We start from the raw sequence: 16,339 nt of genomic DNA on the forward strand, positions 1-16,339 counted from the left end.
ATTATGGTTGTTGCGACGATTTCAATTTGCTTCCTTGATGTGACACGCAGCCTGTGAAAACAGAAGCTGCAAGTACCCAGGGCCGATCATTGACTTAGAATCGTGGATGAGTTGAATGTCGAATATGTCTTTGTATAAATCAGCCATGTTCAAACTGGGATAGTGGTATGTACATGATGCGACAATTCTGGGTGATATTCATTTTGAATAATCTGAACTGGTTCAAGGTTTGTTTCCCTCGGGATAATTCTGCATCATAAGCCTGAGCTCCGTTTCTGGAATCCTCGTCTCAAACTCAAGAGCGCACGGCTTGTCTGTTTTCTCCCCGATCATGAACCCCATGTCATCCAATGGCTTCGTAGGATCCAGCGTGAGATAGAACGCCCACAGAGTAAGGAGCGTGTTGATGAATATAGATCTGACGGTCAAAGTAAGTTCAGAAGATGATGTGCGTGACAGGGTAGCTTTACCTGTTCGCGACGTGTTGACCGGGGCATACGCTGGAAGGAAACGTAATTCACTGTACGGATAGCTGAAAGACTGTACTTACCGCCGACCAAAGCCGTAGGGAAAGAATTTTAAGTCATCTCTTAGGCCACCTTGGTCGTTAATCCAGCGCTGAGGCTTGAATGCGTCAGGTTCTGGGTAGGCGTCTGAATCGCGAGAGATGGACCTAAGACAGTGACCGTTAGATCATTTGTTTCTTGACGCACGATACTCACGATACTCACCAATGGTTGCCATATACTGTAGTTCCAGCTGGTATGCAATAGTTTTCCTGATGGGCTAGATCATCATTCGCACGAAGAGCAGTTCAAAGATCACTTGCCCAAATCACGTCGTGGGTTGTCCGGTGAGCCACCGCTGCAGTGCGAATGTTGTGGATTTTGGGTTCAAAACAAAAAACAAAGATACACACCACCGTTAGGCAAGGGCGGTCTCCATCTCAAAGCCTCAGAGATGAATGCCTGCAGGCAAGGAAGGGATTCTCGGTCAGCAAAGGTCGGCGCTTTTGGTGCAGAAATAATTTTAGTGAATCATAGAGCTGCAATAGTGAATCAAGCTACCTCGGTGCCTTCCGATCACTGCATCGAGCTCGGCCTGGACTTTAGCTTGTTCCTCGGGAAAACATGCTGCCGCCATGAATACCGTCAATATAGCGGAAGAAGTCTTTCGCCCAATGTCAGCTACATATCTTCGGGAGGCAACAAAACAACATCTCACTGTCTCGGATCCAGCTGAAAAAAAGGAGCCGCCAAGAAAGGCCATCTCAGTCTCTGATAAACCATGATTGTTTTCTAGAATATGTTTCGCGAACGAAGGGCCCATTGCTACGCCGCTCTCCTGTGGAATGACTCAGACATGAAGTGAAGAGTGAACAGGAGATACACACCATTTGCTTTCTCACTTGGTTCAGCTGATCAAGGTTGAGTTTCTTGCTCCTCTCAAATCCCTCTCTTAAATCTCGTCCATACCAAGGAATGTATTTGAGCCACGGGATTGTGTCTACTAGGTACGCGCCAGGGCGGACGATGATCGCGCTACCCACCTTAACGAAACGACGAATTTCGACGAGTGCGGAATCATTCACAGATGTGGATGTAGTCTTCCCATATGCGACTTGCAAAATCACCGCCGCAGCATAACTTCAAAGCACCTGTGAGCAAAGTAATATCACAGCCGAAAGCTCTTACGTTAACACATGGTCCTGGAAGTTGTGTGGATCATCGAGAATCGCAAGGACTGTATTCTTCATGTGTGACATCTGGAAGGGCTCGTAGGCCTCAGCTGCTTTAGGCTGAAGATGCGTATGAAGTGCTCTGCATCACATTGAAATTGAAATTGATGAGGGAAGTATGACAGACTACTAACCTACGCATCCGACGGAACCTTTCCCCCCAGTGTGCAAATCCGATGCCCATTCCGCCGAGAAATATTTCACCAGCAGCAACCATGCGAGGACGATCAGCTGTCAGTTTACCCTGATTCTCCATAATGTCCACGGCGGCCTGCGACAGAATGTTGAGCCTAGTGATGACAACTCAGCATGTAGAGCCCAACTTTGTAACCGCCAACAATAACGATCTTCTCAAGTTTTGACCGAATGGTGATCAGAGGACCGTGCTCCTCAACCCATTCCGCTATGGTGAGAAATGAGCTTATCGGCGATAGGACAGAGTCAGCATTTGAAAGTCAATAAGCCGAACACATTTACTGGCGAGGCGGCATAACGTGCCCCCCAAGTTTCCAGGTAGGAGGGGAAGGCGGGAGGGGAAGGCCTGATTTAGGCCGGTAAGCCCGAGCAATTACTCCTATGACACCAAGACAAGCTGCAGCACTAAGGACGAGTTGTGCGTTATCAGAGATGCGCAGGTCAGATAGTTGTGACATGATCGATGGGAAGGAGGATTGGAAGAAACTCGCTGTAAACCACAATGAAATCGAGTAAAGATTGGGTTTTTGAGCATCCCATATCAATGGAAACCCTGGCCCGCACTATCTGAGGTGCGAATAAAAGCTTTGGAGTACTGCTGGCATGTAATGATTCTCATGCTACAGCAAACTACCTGTCGGCAGGCGCTGGACCCTTAACCCTGATTAGGTCCGACAACTATACCCCATTCAAATGTGATTTCCGATACCTTCTTTCCAGGAGGGAAAAGTAGGCGAAAGTTCCAGTAAAGGCAGCGAAGCCGAGTTTTTGAAAATCAAACTTGGACTGCAGTTCCATACGCAATACACTGTAATAAAGACGCGGTTGTATTGATATTGCAATGAATGGTGATGACAATTGCCGTTGCAACTTTTAGTGCTGCTTGCCAAATCATGGTGGGGCGGACCGTCGTCGATAGCGTTGTGGGCAGAGTTCTGCCAAAAACCCGGTGAGCTTCTTTTTGTGTTTAGAAAATTAGGGATAAACCAGTTCAACCCGAACCAGATCGGTTCATGTCATTACATAACCTTGGGATTGAACTCTCCATCCGCACTCGAGGCAAGGAACTTGCCCCCGACACCCACGTTAGTGGTTGGAGGGCTTTGTTAAATTTAAATGACCACTCGTCTCTACCATTCGTCGCAGCCACTAGTACTGTACTGGACTTGGCAAACGCCGATGAACTGTAATTTGAACCGTAAATGTAATCGCTGTGCTGTGAGACATAACAAACGTTGGCGGCGAGACAAGCATCTGAGGTATTCAACAGTTCTCCCGCCAAGAGGTCTGCAGGACACAAGAAGGATTAACCATGCTTTTGTGGGCCTGCAGCCTGCTACTTGTTAAATTATCAGGATTGTAAATCCTTGGATCAACGTTGACATAGGTTCGTCTGGGTTTGGAATTATAATGTCCAATTGAATATGCAGGGCCTGAGTGAGCCAGGTGTCGGGGGCTTGGAGCGTGAGCGGCGTTACCGATATCATATAGTGATCATCATTGTGCACGGCAACACAGCGACGTCGGATTGTTCAAATGGTACAATATTGACGGGCAAAATGCGTCAACATAGCATTATGTAAGTAGGAAGCATATCACCGACAATATGGATTTGCCGTTGCTTGTGCATAACAGGCCACAATCTTACAGTAGCCTGGCCAAAAACTCATCCCCGATCGTCGTGCTGGAACCAGATCCAGAGTTCCGTCCCATTTGTCATGCGGAGCATGGTTCCAAGTTACCGAGACTTGGTCACTGGATTCGATACTACTTTCCAGGTGCATTTGCCCCGCCAAGAGCAAAACTAGGAGCCGTACAGAGGAAGGAAGGTGCTGTGCGGTGTATTTTGTCTCTTGTGAAGCATACGTTGCTGAACGACCTGCAAAACGTCCGCCACGGTCCAACAATGTGCGGCGGCTAAGCGCGGAGATGGGAGTCGATGGGTTACACGGGGCGAGGGCAGTATGTGTAGTCAACCGCATACATCCCAGCTTCGTGAGAGTGAGGTAAATGGGGGAACGAAAGTCTTTCTGAGTGTATGTGTGAGGTGTCATCGTCGGAAGTACTCTCCAACTGTTTCTCTTGGTGGTAGGTGCTGCCAGGTAGTATGCGAACCGTCGCGTGCCAGCAGTATATTTCATATCCACACCCCGGGGTACAGGTGAACATCTTCAGTAAATTACTTCTTGATATTGGGCATGTGCTTAAAAGGCCATTCATCTTCTAAATGCACCGTGACTTACGATGAGTTCCCTCCAATCCGTGCTACCTGACCTGCACATCTCTGACAACGCACAACTCATCATCAGTGCTGCAACTTGTCTTGGTATCGTAGGAGTAATTGCTCGGGCTTACCATACTAAATCAGAGAGTGGCCTTCCTCTCCCACCTTCCCCTCCCATTCGGAGATTTGGGGTGCACTCCCTGCCGCAGCGCAAGTAAGCTTTCCTATTCGTCTCGTTGACTTTTGAACGCTGATTCCGTCCTATCTCCCATAAGCTCATTTCTCACTATAGCGAGATGGATTGATGAGTACGGTCCTTTGATCACCATTCGGCCAAGATCTGAGAAAATCGTTATTATCGGCCGTTACAAGGTCGGTCCATACATGCTGAATTTTCATATCTAGGCTCAACATTCTGTTGCAGGCCGCCTTGGATATTTTGGAGGATCATGGAAAATTGACAGCTGATCGTCCTCGCATGATTGCTGCTGGTGAAATATTTAACGGCGGAATGGGCATCGGATTTGCTCACTGGGGGGACAGGCTCCGTCGGATGCGTAGGTTAGTCGTCCGCAATACTTCCTCTGACCTATCTTACTTTCCAACGAACGTGATGCAGAGCACTTCATACGCATCTCCAGCCTAAAGCAGCTTCGGCTTACGAACCCCTGCAGATGTCACACGTGAAGAACACAGTTCTCGGGATTCTTAATGATCCACACAACTTCCAGAACTCTGTGTTAACGTAAGTGCTCTTGGTGATGATCGTACTTTGCTTACGGCTGCTTTGAAGTTATGGTGCGACGACAATTATGAAAGTTGCATATGGGAAGAATACCCGCACATCTGCGACTGATCCAGATGTGGTTGAAATCAATTCACTCATTGTGTTGCTTAGTTCAATCGTGCGTCCTGGTGCCTACCTAGTGGACTCAATCCCGTGGCTCAGATACCTTCCTTGGTATGGGCGGGATTTAAAACGTGGGTTTGAGAGGATCAAGAAACTCAACACTGGTCAGCTGAACCGCGTGAAACAGCAAATAGTGTGCATTTCCTTCTAATCTTCACTTCATGTCTGAGCCATTGCACAGCAGAACGATGTAGACGTCGGCCCTTCGTTCGTAAAATATATGCTAGAGCATAGCCAACTCCATGGTTTGACAGAGACTGAGATGGCCTTTCTTGCCGGATCTTTTTTTTCAGCTGGATCCACCTCGGTGAGATGTTGTTTTGTTGCCTTTAAATATATGTGGCTGAAGTCAGGCGAAAGACTTCGAATTCAATATGCACGGTACTCATGGCAGCAGCATGTTTCCCCGAAGAGCAAGCTAAAGTTAAGGCCGAGCTCGACGCGGTCGTCGGAAGGCACCGAGGTATTCTTATTCGATACCGGAGTTCCATGTATTCAATAAGTCTTTCACTACAGCACCGACCTTCGCCGACCAAGAATCTCTTCCTCACCTGCAGGCATTTATATCTGAGGCTTTGAGATGGAGACCACCAGTGCCTTCCGGTGGTGGGTATCTTCGTTTTAGTTTTGTATCTAGGATGAACAACATTCACCCTGCAGGATTGGCTCATCGCGCAAGCAAAGATATAATTTGGGTAAGTAATTTTTGAACAACTCATTGCGTGAATGATGATCTGGCCCATCAGGAAAACTACTGTATTCCAGCTGGGACCACGATATTTGGGAATCATTGGTGAGTATCGTGCTTCAAGAAATGAAGGATTTAACAGTCACTGTCTAGGGCGATCTCTCGAGACCCAGATGTCTACCCGGAGCCTGACACGTTCAAGCCTGAGCGCTGGATTGACGATCAAGGTCTCCTGCGAGACGATTTAAAACTCATCATCTATGGGTTTGGTCGGCGGTAAGTACCGTCTTTCAGCATTCCTTCTTTGAATCAAATCTCCTTTCAGCGTATGCCCCGGTCAACATGTCGCTAACAGGTAAGCCACTCTTCCACGCACATATTCCGAACTCATTTTGATTGACCCAGATCGGTGTTCATCAACTCTCTTCTTATCCTGTGGGCATTCCAGCTCACGTTGGATCATACGAAGCCATTGGATGATATGGGGTTCATGATCGGGGAGAAAGTAGACAGGCCGTGCGCTATTGAGTTTGAGACGAGGATTCCGGAATCGGAGCTCAGGCGCATGATGCAGCATTATCCCGAGGAACCTCCAACCACTTGGAAGGAGTGACCTCAGAATGTTAGCATCACCACTATCGCATTCAACAGGCGTGCGGTAAAATGATTCAAGACACCAATACGTCAAAGTGTCAAACAGGAGGAATGATCATAGTGCTAGTAGATTGATTGATTTCTGAACGTGCCCTTTGAGAGACATAAGCATGATCAACAATTCTAACCCAACAATCGGGGGTACAGCCTTTTTTTCACAGGCCGTGTGTGATTTAAATAATATCCTACTTGGAGGACCGTGAGGCGCGTACAGTCCGGGACTCCTCCTTCAAGTCCCCCATTGGCCATGCAGCATGCAGCCGAAGTCTAGGGACCGGTCATTATATGTTCATCCACGTTACCTCCTGTTTGATTGTCCGTTGCACTGGCAGAGGCAGAGTATGCTGGTAGTTCGTTTCAGGCAAAAATGACAAGAGCGACAAAGTCACCACACCGACAAGAGAACGACCTATGACCATGTCGTAGGACGTGTTTATGACACAATATGACCAGTTTGTCTCACGAAAGGCTCTTCCCATTGGGTGACGGACTGAGCAGTGCACTCCGTTTTCTTCACCCGGTGATGGCGTACTGATTTGTTTATCTTTCATACAACTCCGCTTTGGAGTCGGTAATTGGAGGGGTCCAAGTGGTCTCCCTAGTTAGACCATACAGAAGGAGAAAGGAGGTTCCTTCTGCGAATCCTGACGCAGCAAGTGTGTGACAGCCACTGTAGAGGTCGCCGAGGCTTTATTAGCATCTTAACACTGTCATGTGTGTCATTCATGAGTAAGCTGCTCAAGTGAACATCAGGACAATTGTGTTCGCGAACACACAGCGATACGAATATCACAACCATTTGACGTGGACTCTGTGATACTATGTTATCATAGACTGCATTGTATGAGGGAAGACAGGATATAATGGGATATGGAGACAACTATATAATGCCCAATTCAAAATGGGCTTGGAAAATATTAAAACGTACTGCGGATTATGCACCGATATGGGTGATTCATGAAGAATATATTCTTCATTCTCTCCCTGGCCCATCTTGGCATCAAATCTTTTTATGCAGCCTCAGGATAATGCTGCATCATGCGCCTGAGCTCCGCTTCCGGAATCCTCTTCTCAAACTCAAATGTGCACGGCATAACACTTGGCATAAACCCGTTCATGAATCCCATGTCCTCAAATGGCTTCGTAGGATCCAGAGTGAGCCTGAAGGACCACAGAATAAGGAGTGCCATGATGAACACCGATCTGTACAAACTGAAGTGAGTTCGGAAGACTGCGCACGTGCAAGATAACTTTACCTGTTCGCGACATGTTGACCGGGGCATACGCTGAAAGAAATGACATTCAAAAACGAATAGCCGAAAGACGGTGCTTACCGCCGACCAAAGCCGTAGATAAAGAATTTTAAATCATTCAGGCCGCCTTGCTCGTTGATCCAGCGCTCAGGCTTGAACGCGTCAGGCTCCGGGTAGACATCTGGGTCTCGAGAGATCGACCTAAGGTAGTGACTGTTAAATCCTTCATTTTTTGATGCAAATTACTTACCAATGGTTGCCGTATACCGTGGTCCCAGCTGGAATACAATAGTTTTTCTGGAGGGCCAGATTATCATTCGCGCGATAAGTTGTTCAAAGATTACTTGCCCAAATTACGTCTGTGGTTGTTTGGTGAGCAAATCCTGCAGCGTAAATGTTGTGAAATTTAGATACAAAACGAAAATGAAAACGCCCACCACCAGCAGCTACAGGTCTCCATCTCAAAGCCTCAGAAATGAATGCTTGCAAGCGAGGAAGGGATTTTTGATCGGCGAAGGTCGGCGCTTTAATCCAAAAATCATTGATTGCACAACACCACGATAGATAAATCAATCAAGCTACCTCGGTGCCTTCCGACGACCGCATCAAGCTCGGCCTGAACTTTAGATTGCTCTTCGGGAAAACGTGCGGCTGCCATGAGCACCGTACATATTGACATAGAAGTCTTTCGCCTGATTTTAAGCACATATCTTCGGAGGCAACAAAACAATATCTCACCGTATCCGATCCAGCTCCAAAAAAGGCACCACCAAGAAAGGCCATCTCTAACTCTGACAATCCATAGAGATGGCTGTTTTCTAGCATATATTTCGTGAACGAAGGGCCGATGTCCTCATTGCTATGCTGTGGAACGACTCAAACATGAAGTGAATATTTAAAAAGAAATGCATACCATTTGCGCTTTCACGCGGTTCAGGTTACCAAGGCTGAGTTTCTTGCTCCTCTCAAACCATGCCTTTAAGTCTCGACCATACCAAGGAAGGTATTTAAGCCATGGGATCGACTCCACCATATAAGCACCAGGGCGCATGATTTGAGAGACCACCCCAACCAATTTACGCATCTCAATGACTTCAGGATCAGACGCAGACGTGGGCGTGTTCTTCCCATATGCAACTTTCATAATTGTCGTTGCAGCATAACTTTAAAGCGCCCGTAAGCAAAGCACTAATACAATCATAACCAACAATACATACGTTATCACATGGTGCTGGAAGCTTTGCGGGTCATCGAGAACGCCAAGAACTATGTTCTTCACGTGTGACATCTGCAGTGGCTGATAGGCCTCAGCTGCTTTGGGCTGGAGATGCGAATGTAACGCTCTGCATCATGGCGTACAATTAAATAGATGAGGGAAGTTTGGCGGACTACTGACCTACGCATCCGACGGAACCTGTCCCCAAAGGGTGAAAAGGCAATGCTCATTCCCCCGCCAAAAATTTCACCAGCAGCAACCATGGGAGGACGATCAGCTAGCAATTTGCCTTGATTCTCCATAATGTCCACGGCGGCCTGCAACAGAATGTCGTTTAGCCTGGATATGATAACGCAGCATGGAGGGACCGACTTGGTAACGGCCGATAATAACAATCCTCTCAAATTTTGATCGAATAGTGATCAGAGGACCGTACTCTTCAATCCATCCCTCTACAGTGAGAAATGGTCTTGTCGGCGATTATACACAATCAGCATTCAAAAGTCAATGAGTCGAATGAGACACTTCACTTTGGATACGGCAGGACGTGCCCTTGAAGTCTCGAAGAAACAGGAGGGGAAGGTGGGAGGAGAAGGCCGCTCGGTAATTTAGGATAGTAGGCCCTAACAATTACTCCCACTACAGCAACACAAGCGGTGGCACTGAGGACGAGCTGCGCATTGTCAGAGATGCGCAGGTCAGCTGTGTTGTATGGGATGAGCGAAAGGAGGGATTGGAGGGAACCCATGGTTAGTTGTGATACATTCAAGTGATGAGTGACTTTTAAGTTCTCCATGCCAATCGATCTGTCACCTGAGGCTGTACGTTATCGTGCGACGGGTCACGGATGTTTATCATTTTACCACCAAGAGAAGCCGTTGGGCTATGGTGAGCGCTCCGACGGTCATACACTGCAAGAAGTGCCGACGGAAACGTGAATGGTTCGCAAAGTTCATCCTATTGGTGCCACGTCTCGATAGAATTCGCGAGACAAAGTCACCCAAAGGCGCAGACTGGCGCGAGGTTTGACCATGTTTGTAGTCTCCCGCTTGTGTCAGCACAATATAAAGTTCAAAAAAGTTAAGTAATCAGGTACAAATAGGTACAAACTGTCAACTTGCCTTCGGATTCGCACACCCTTGCCGAGTGGGTAGGAGTCTGCCAAAGGCGTAGTGTTAGTCTGTGTTAAGTAGGAGCACTTTTGGAGGGCAATTCTTCCGACAGGACGTTCTGTGACGTTGAGTATTTTCTATCGCAGCCATGATATCAGCGATTTTTTAAGTTGTGTCCGTACCATCCAATGTAACTTTTATTCGGGGCAGATGCATGGCTCACGACGACGCAGGCAGGTCACCGTGCCCGTCTAAGTCGGCAGTCCGAGGCAAGTACTGCCACCAGCATGGATCCACTCACCAATGGAAAACAGACACTCTGGCATTTCAACTACACCCTATAAATCACTACAGTCAGCGCCAAATCCCTGCATGTGCCACTAACAGATTCTCGAAAGGCACTCACAATTTGCTTGCAGGGGAGGACGAACGTATGATTGAATATCCCTGAATATGCTTGAAGCCCGCATTGTGACCCCCCTCTAGGCGGTGTCCTACTGGATGTTGCGGCCGGATAATTTAGTATTTTAGAATTTTCAAACTCCACCAGTCCTCCTTACCTTTTGCTCGTCGTTGTCGTTCTTGTTGAATATGTCTTCGTATAAATCAGCCGCGTTCAGAAACAAACAACCCTCTGATCCATCGGAACCAAAATTACATCCTCAAGTTCAAACACTCCAAGAACTATTCCCCTCCTGGTCAAACGAAGGTGCGTCCTTATTTTGCAATGTGACGTCCATTAATTCTCCTTATTTTCAGACCTCCGGTCTCTCCTCAATGAAGTCGGTGGTGACCTTGAACTTGCGGCGACTCGAATTTCCGAAGGCATGTCATTTTTTTTTTGCTTTTTCTTGTCGCGGTTTTGTTAATTCCGTAACGACCCACAGGGCACGCGGAACAATGGGGCTCAGTTACGCGCAAAAAGGATAAAAAGACTCCTGTAGCTCAGCACGCACCGTCAAAGGACCCGAACATCTCACGTAGCGACTCGCGTGGTGGTCGAGGTGGGCGTGGTGGTCGCGGTGGTCCTGGTAGGGGTGGTCGCGGTCGTGGTGGCGCAAGGGGTGCACCTGGAGTCAATGGTCATGCTTCCTCTCGTGTTAAAGCTTCTGGTCCCGCACCCGACGACAAGCCAGCACAGGTTGAGGATCTCACTGAACATGTTGCTGACAAGCCAGAGTCGAATGAAGGTTGGGGTGCTGCGCAGGATGAATCGACTACAGTCATGACCTGGCCTTCAGAGCCTACAACTGCTGAACCAGCTCCTGCTCAATCGCAGCCTACAACTTCTGCTTCGTGGGGTGCTAATACTAGTTGGGGTACTGTGGCTGCTGCGCCCAAACCTCCTATATTATCTGCTAAACTCCCAGCGACTTCCAAACTTTCCTGGGCCCAAATCGCAAAGTGCGCATTAAGAACTTGGTTTAACGTTCGACAGCTGATCATTGATTGAGCGCAGACCGCAAGAGAAGCTCGTTGTAGCGTCACCTCCTGCACCATCTGCACCATCAGTCGTCCCTCCTGCGCCCGAACCGGTCTTTGAACACCCTCCTCTTTCACCAGTTGTCAATGGCGATGTAGAACCAGTATCAGAAGGTTGGGAGGATCCGACGACTGTTCAGCCTCCTGAATGGGACGACGAGCCTCAACTTCAACCCCAAGCCCAACATCAGCCTCCCGCAGACGCTTGGGTTTCCTCTCAGCCTCTGCCAACGTCGGAGCCAGAACCAGTACCTGAGCCTCCCACTTTACCAGAGGAGCCTGCTGTCCCCGCACCTGAGCCTGTGGCCGTCGTCTCGGCTCTTCCTGCTCAAATTCAAAAGCAGGATGCGCCCACTAGGTCCAAATCGCCTGCGTCTTTTTCTTCCCGCCCCGCAGTTCGTGGCAAGTACAAGGGCATTGATCAGGCTGTTGTCATGCCTTCGTCAACTGGTTTCATGCCTGGCCTTGACAAAGTGGGCATGCAGTTTGGAAGTTTGAGTCTTGGTGGAGATGTTATTGAGCCCACGTCGTGAGCTAAAATCTGGAACTGATATGAAGATAGTCAGCTGATATGTTTCGGTCAGCATCGAACCTCCCGCAGCTGAACAGCAGCCATCCCCGCAGCAGACCACGCAGCCCCTTTCACCTCCTGCGCTTCCCGCACCCGTTCAGCAACAAGAGCCTCAACAGAGCGTTCCTGCGCCTGTACCGTCTGTCGCTAGCTCTATCGCTACTTCTCCCTCGCAGCCGATGCTCCCTCCTTCAGTGCAGCCTGTTCTACCACCTTCACAGACAACGCAATTCGTACCTCCCCAACCAACAGCACCAATCCCGCAGGTACCTCAACATGCTCTTGCACCTTCAATGTCCCTTCCTACCCTTCCGCCGTCGAGTACCAGCTTCACTCAACAGCCTCCCTCGCAACCGCAGCACCAGCACCAGCACCAGCCGCAACACCAGCCGCAGCCGCAGCACCAACCTCAACATCAGCCTCAACACCAACCTCAGCATCAACCCCAGCAATTGCCGCAGCTTCAGCCGTATGCTGCACACTTGCACCTCGACAGCCCGCAAACGCAGTCTCAACAATACAGCCCTGCCCAGCAGGTGCAGGCCCAGTCTGCGGCGTACTTCCGGCAAGATGCACCGTACTTCAACGCACCAACGCCCCCTCAACAGCAGGATTACAGTGCATCCATGAGTGGTGGTATGGGTCCCTTCGGACAGATTGGGACGCAGCATCAGCAACACCAATCGCAAGGGAGTCACCTTAGCGGCTTTGGAGGTAGTGAATACTACAGTGATAATCAACGCGTCAGTACACTATCCTGACTTGTGATGTTTGTGTTCTAATCAAATGTTCAGCAGGGCTTTTACGATTCGTATGCGCAATCTCCAGGGTTTGGCGGCAATCGCAATGTCCTTGGTCATGATGATGTCAAGGGTCTTCCTACCTCCCAACACCAGCACCAACATTCGCAACCTCCCTCATCGGTCATCCCTCCTTCTGCGTCTCAGTCATCGCAGCCTGCAGCGACAAGCGCACAGCAACCCTACGCACCGCCTATGCCCTACTTTTATCCGTATCCTCAAAACCAGTACTATGGTACTCCCTACAACCAAGGTTACCCTACACCCTTCGTCAAGTACCCTGCTCCTACTCCGCCAGCAATGTTCCAGCATCAACATCAGCCTTCGAAACAGAATGACGGGTTGAGTATGGGAGCAGGCGTGCAGCGTGGATTTGGCGGGTATGCCGATGACATCGGGTACCACCAGCCCCCGCAGCAGCAGACACAAAACAACCACCATACACCCAGCGAGAGGCAGTTGTATGGACACGGGCAAGGGTTCTTAGGTCGTGGGGTGGCTGCACAAACCGGGTCGCCTGAGGCTTCTTATCGCAAAGATTCAGGGCAAGGGGTTGGCGTGCAACAACAACCTGCGGGGCGCGGTGTGCGAGGACAGTACCCCCAGGTGCAGGCTAATTCAGAAGGCAATTTCTATCCATACCAGCCGAACCGCCAATACTGGCAGTAGATGAATGTGCGTTAGGCGCTTTCAGCTGGATTTTGTACGTATGTGTGATATTGTGCTTGATACTGACGTTATTGAGCGTTTTTTTCTTTCGCTGTTTGTGCTAGCGCTCATGCTGTTTCTTCTTTTTACTCTTGATATCACGTTTCTATAGTTTGCATTGTGTTGCATTGAACCGTTCTAGCACCACTTCGTCATGTTATGAATAAGACTGGGAGGGCTCATCGAGGAGTCCTTCGAGTGGCGTGCTACTCCGACTTCTTGAGTGAACCTGATGTATCGCGGTCGGTGCGAGCGGAATAGCCGTCTTGGATTTCCTCGTTGTTCGGGTAACATACGTGAGCTCTCTATTAACTCTGTCTACATAACCGAACGAACGATTCATCGGAGTTGTCGAAAACATGAAGCAATTCCCGCCCCCATGATGGCACCTTTACCCTTCAAGCGATGCTGCTGCTGTGAAAACTAGTAAGTACTGCTCTGCATGGCCCATGATAGGATCCAATGTTTTTCCGAGTCACCTCCGGAGATAGTTCTCAAGAGTTCTCACTAACAAGTAGCATCATGTTTTTAAGCTAAACCGAGTCCTCCTCTTGACACGGTGTCACGCACCGATCTCGGCCAACACTGCTATCACCGCAATTAGGTCTCTGATCCGTGATGCTCCCTTGTATCACACAATATCCTTGACATCGTGCTATGCCTGAGCCCTAAACTAAGCATAAGCATGCTATCATTGGGGCGTCACCAGTCTCAGGCTGGCGATGCATGTGATGATTAGCCTCCACTAGTATCGACGGCCCCCACATTCCGTCGAGCCAACATTCTGGACTCTCTAGAGTCTCCGCTGCGGTAGCGCTACTCTGGCGTCTGCATCCATTGGCCACCGTGGCATCCGAATCACCGCCTTCAAACGCTCTGTGGCAGAGCCTCGAGATACTTATTATGAGAGGTATTCTCCACCAAGGTACGCATGCTGACCACTGACTTTGTATCCTAGCAGGACTGAGGCTGCAGTCATGTCCGATGCACTGTTTCAAAATTCATTCTACATCGGTAATGTTTTCAATTCCATTCTATACGGTAAGCACTCTGACCACGGAGGTTACTATTTCTGACTTGATGGTTTACAGGTGTGGAGTTGGTGCTGTATTTCAACACCATGCAAGCGTACCTCGAAAAACAATTAGAGCACAGGCCCTCCGACAAGTTTTATATGATCTTCAGTACTATATTACTCTTTCTTATCACGATCTTTGTCGCCACGCAATCAGTTTTGGGGCAGGAGATGTGGATTATCAATACAGGCTACCCTGGTGGAGCTCTCGCATACTTTATTGCCCACGTTTCAGCGTGGTATCAGACGATGGGTTCAGTTGCCTCCATCCTGCTGCAGTTGATGACTGATGGTCTACTCGTGAGTGTACTCTCTAGTTCGACTGGGAATAAGTGCACTGATGATAAATCAGATTCATCGATGTTTCACGGTCTGGCGTGGAAGTTACCGCGTGCTTTTCGTTCCTTGTTGCCTCTGGATATCGTCTCTCGGTAGGATGGTCCTCTTCTTCGCTTGCAACCACTCAGTCAATCAAACAGTATTCGGGATTCTCGACCTCATCGCTAGTGGTTCCCCAAATGGCGATTTCTATGAGGGGTTGGCAGCACGCGTTGGATTGGTGTATTTTTCCTTGACCATTGGCCTCAACTTCATTACTACTTGTCTCATATGTGGCCGCATAATGTTTTATGCAAGGCGCATGCAAAACCACCTTGGTCTTGAAGTTTCGAAGGCATACTTCACTGCAGTAGCCATTGTTATCGAGTCTGCGCTGCCATACACATTATTTGGGATCGCGTTCCTCGTGTCATTCGGCATTGAAAGCGATACCTCGATTCTCTTCCTCTCCTTATATGGCATGTTTACCGTGAGTGGCGATAGCTGTCGTATTCGAGGTTCCGTTGCTCAAATCTTTCTTAGTGTATTTCCCCCCAAATGCTAATTCTTCGTGTTGTGAGGCGAAGGGCGTGGAGTATCGAAACAGCGCAGCCAACGGTTCTGGTTTTCGCTACTCGCTCGGCTGCAGCGCCTCACACCACCTCTGAGACTGAGACTGGTAGCTCAGTGGTTTAACTCCGAGGAATTTCTGCGCTAAAGCTTTGCGAGGCAGTGGACTGATCACGAAGCATATGAGTAGGGACCGGTGCTATTTCAGTAGCTACCGTCGTTTATTCTTATCTTCGTTAAGCAAATGTTTTACCAATGAGAAGACTTTGATATCAAAAGATGAGCGAGCTTTATAATAATAGTGAGTTGATCGGCTAAGTATATTTTAGGCTCAGTGCTCAGCCTCCTTCGAAAATCTCGCTCGATAGGTGGTTGACCAGACATCTGGTAGGATGTATATAGACAAGGAAGTCGTTCTGGCCTCTATATGCTCGCAGATAAAGATATGATTGTGGCCCTCTGAAATTAGTATTAACGCGGACCTTGATAGTCATGCATAATTATACTCATAGTACTAGTAGCATGCCTATCTTGATGACCGCGACATCAATCAGTCGAACTGGTGGCAGAGGCGAGAACAATTGAACACGATCAACGTTTCAACGATCCGATTGGCGGTGATATATCGATAAGACTGGCTGGGCACCACATGACCTGAGGCGGGCAACACTGATCCCTCATTTGTACCCAGTGGAGTGTGAATCCTATACGAAACCTGTGATGCGCTTAGTAGGTGAGTAAATTGTCTAGATCCTGCTCTGTTGTTTATTCTATCAGCTGGACGTGGAGTGCAGTAAATATTGTGTGCGATGTACGAGGCGTGCA

At 48.7% G+C, this 16,339-nt stretch overlaps 5 protein-coding genes across 5 annotated transcripts; 3 read left to right on the top strand and 2 right to left on the bottom strand.

The window, feature by feature from the left end:
* Nucleotides 1-222: 222 nt before the first annotated feature.
* Nucleotides 223-2,391, bottom strand: DEU56DRAFT_744017 (cytochrome P450; the record flags this gene model as incomplete). The annotated part of the gene is made up of 13 exons (XM_041349045.1): nt 223-418; nt 471-500; nt 551-673; nt 732-786; nt 826-864; nt 920-1,009; nt 1,068-1,170; nt 1,225-1,344; nt 1,394-1,646; nt 1,695-1,820; nt 1,873-2,009; nt 2,062-2,158; nt 2,216-2,391. 13 exons carry the CDS (start codon nt 2,389-2,391, stop codon nt 223-225), a joined length of 1,545 nt encoding a protein of 514 aa, XP_041204392.1.
* A 1,786-nt stretch (nt 2,392-4,177) lies between these two features.
* On the top strand, nt 4,178-6,501 carry DEU56DRAFT_892704 (cytochrome P450; the record flags this gene model as incomplete). The annotated part of the gene is made up of 13 exons (XM_041356325.1): nt 4,178-4,371; nt 4,433-4,529; nt 4,582-4,718; nt 4,777-4,902; nt 4,951-5,200; nt 5,249-5,374; nt 5,428-5,530; nt 5,584-5,673; nt 5,728-5,762; nt 5,814-5,860; nt 5,909-6,031; nt 6,081-6,110; nt 6,161-6,501. The coding sequence occupies 13 exons, from the start codon at nt 4,178-4,180 to the stop codon at nt 6,366-6,368; spliced, it is 1,566 nt and encodes a 521-aa protein (XP_041204393.1). The 3' UTR covers nt 6,369-6,501.
* A 918-nt stretch (nt 6,502-7,419) lies between these two features.
* DEU56DRAFT_916643 (cytochrome P450) lies at nt 7,420-9,626 on the bottom strand (the record flags this gene model as incomplete). Its single annotated transcript, XM_041357883.1, has 13 exons — nt 7,420-7,612; nt 7,666-7,695; nt 7,744-7,863; nt 7,913-7,959; nt 8,020-8,045; nt 8,100-8,186; nt 8,245-8,347; nt 8,401-8,526; nt 8,576-8,825; nt 8,880-9,005; nt 9,059-9,195; nt 9,251-9,347; nt 9,409-9,626. 13 exons carry the CDS (start codon nt 9,624-9,626, stop codon nt 7,420-7,422), a joined length of 1,560 nt encoding a protein of 519 aa, XP_041204394.1.
* A 469-nt stretch (nt 9,627-10,095) lies between these two features.
* On the top strand, nt 10,096-13,648 carry DEU56DRAFT_584371 (uncharacterized protein). The gene is made up of 8 exons (XM_041346934.1): nt 10,096-10,343; nt 10,410-10,699; nt 10,750-10,815; nt 10,878-11,180; nt 11,232-11,394; nt 11,450-12,001; nt 12,057-12,786; nt 12,841-13,648. Exons 2-8 carry the CDS (start codon nt 10,582-10,584, stop codon nt 13,510-13,512), a joined length of 2,604 nt encoding a protein of 867 aa, XP_041204395.1. The 5' UTR covers nt 10,096-10,343; nt 10,410-10,581; the 3' UTR covers nt 13,513-13,648.
* An 880-nt stretch (nt 13,649-14,528) lies between these two features.
* On the top strand, nt 14,529-15,640 carry DEU56DRAFT_744016 (uncharacterized protein; the record flags this gene model as incomplete). The annotated part of the gene is made up of 5 exons (XM_041349044.1): nt 14,529-14,592; nt 14,643-14,926; nt 14,979-15,057; nt 15,106-15,434; nt 15,488-15,640. The coding sequence occupies 5 exons, from the start codon at nt 14,529-14,531 to the stop codon at nt 15,638-15,640; spliced, it is 909 nt and encodes a 302-aa protein (XP_041204396.1).
* Nucleotides 15,641-16,339: the final 699 nt, after the last annotated feature.

This window comes from Suillus clintonianus (assembly GCF_016758775.1).
Source record: "Suillus clintonianus strain FC179 chromosome Unknown DEU56scaffold_90, whole genome shotgun sequence".
Taxonomy (NCBI): domain Eukaryota; kingdom Fungi; phylum Basidiomycota; class Agaricomycetes; order Boletales; family Suillaceae; genus Suillus; species Suillus clintonianus.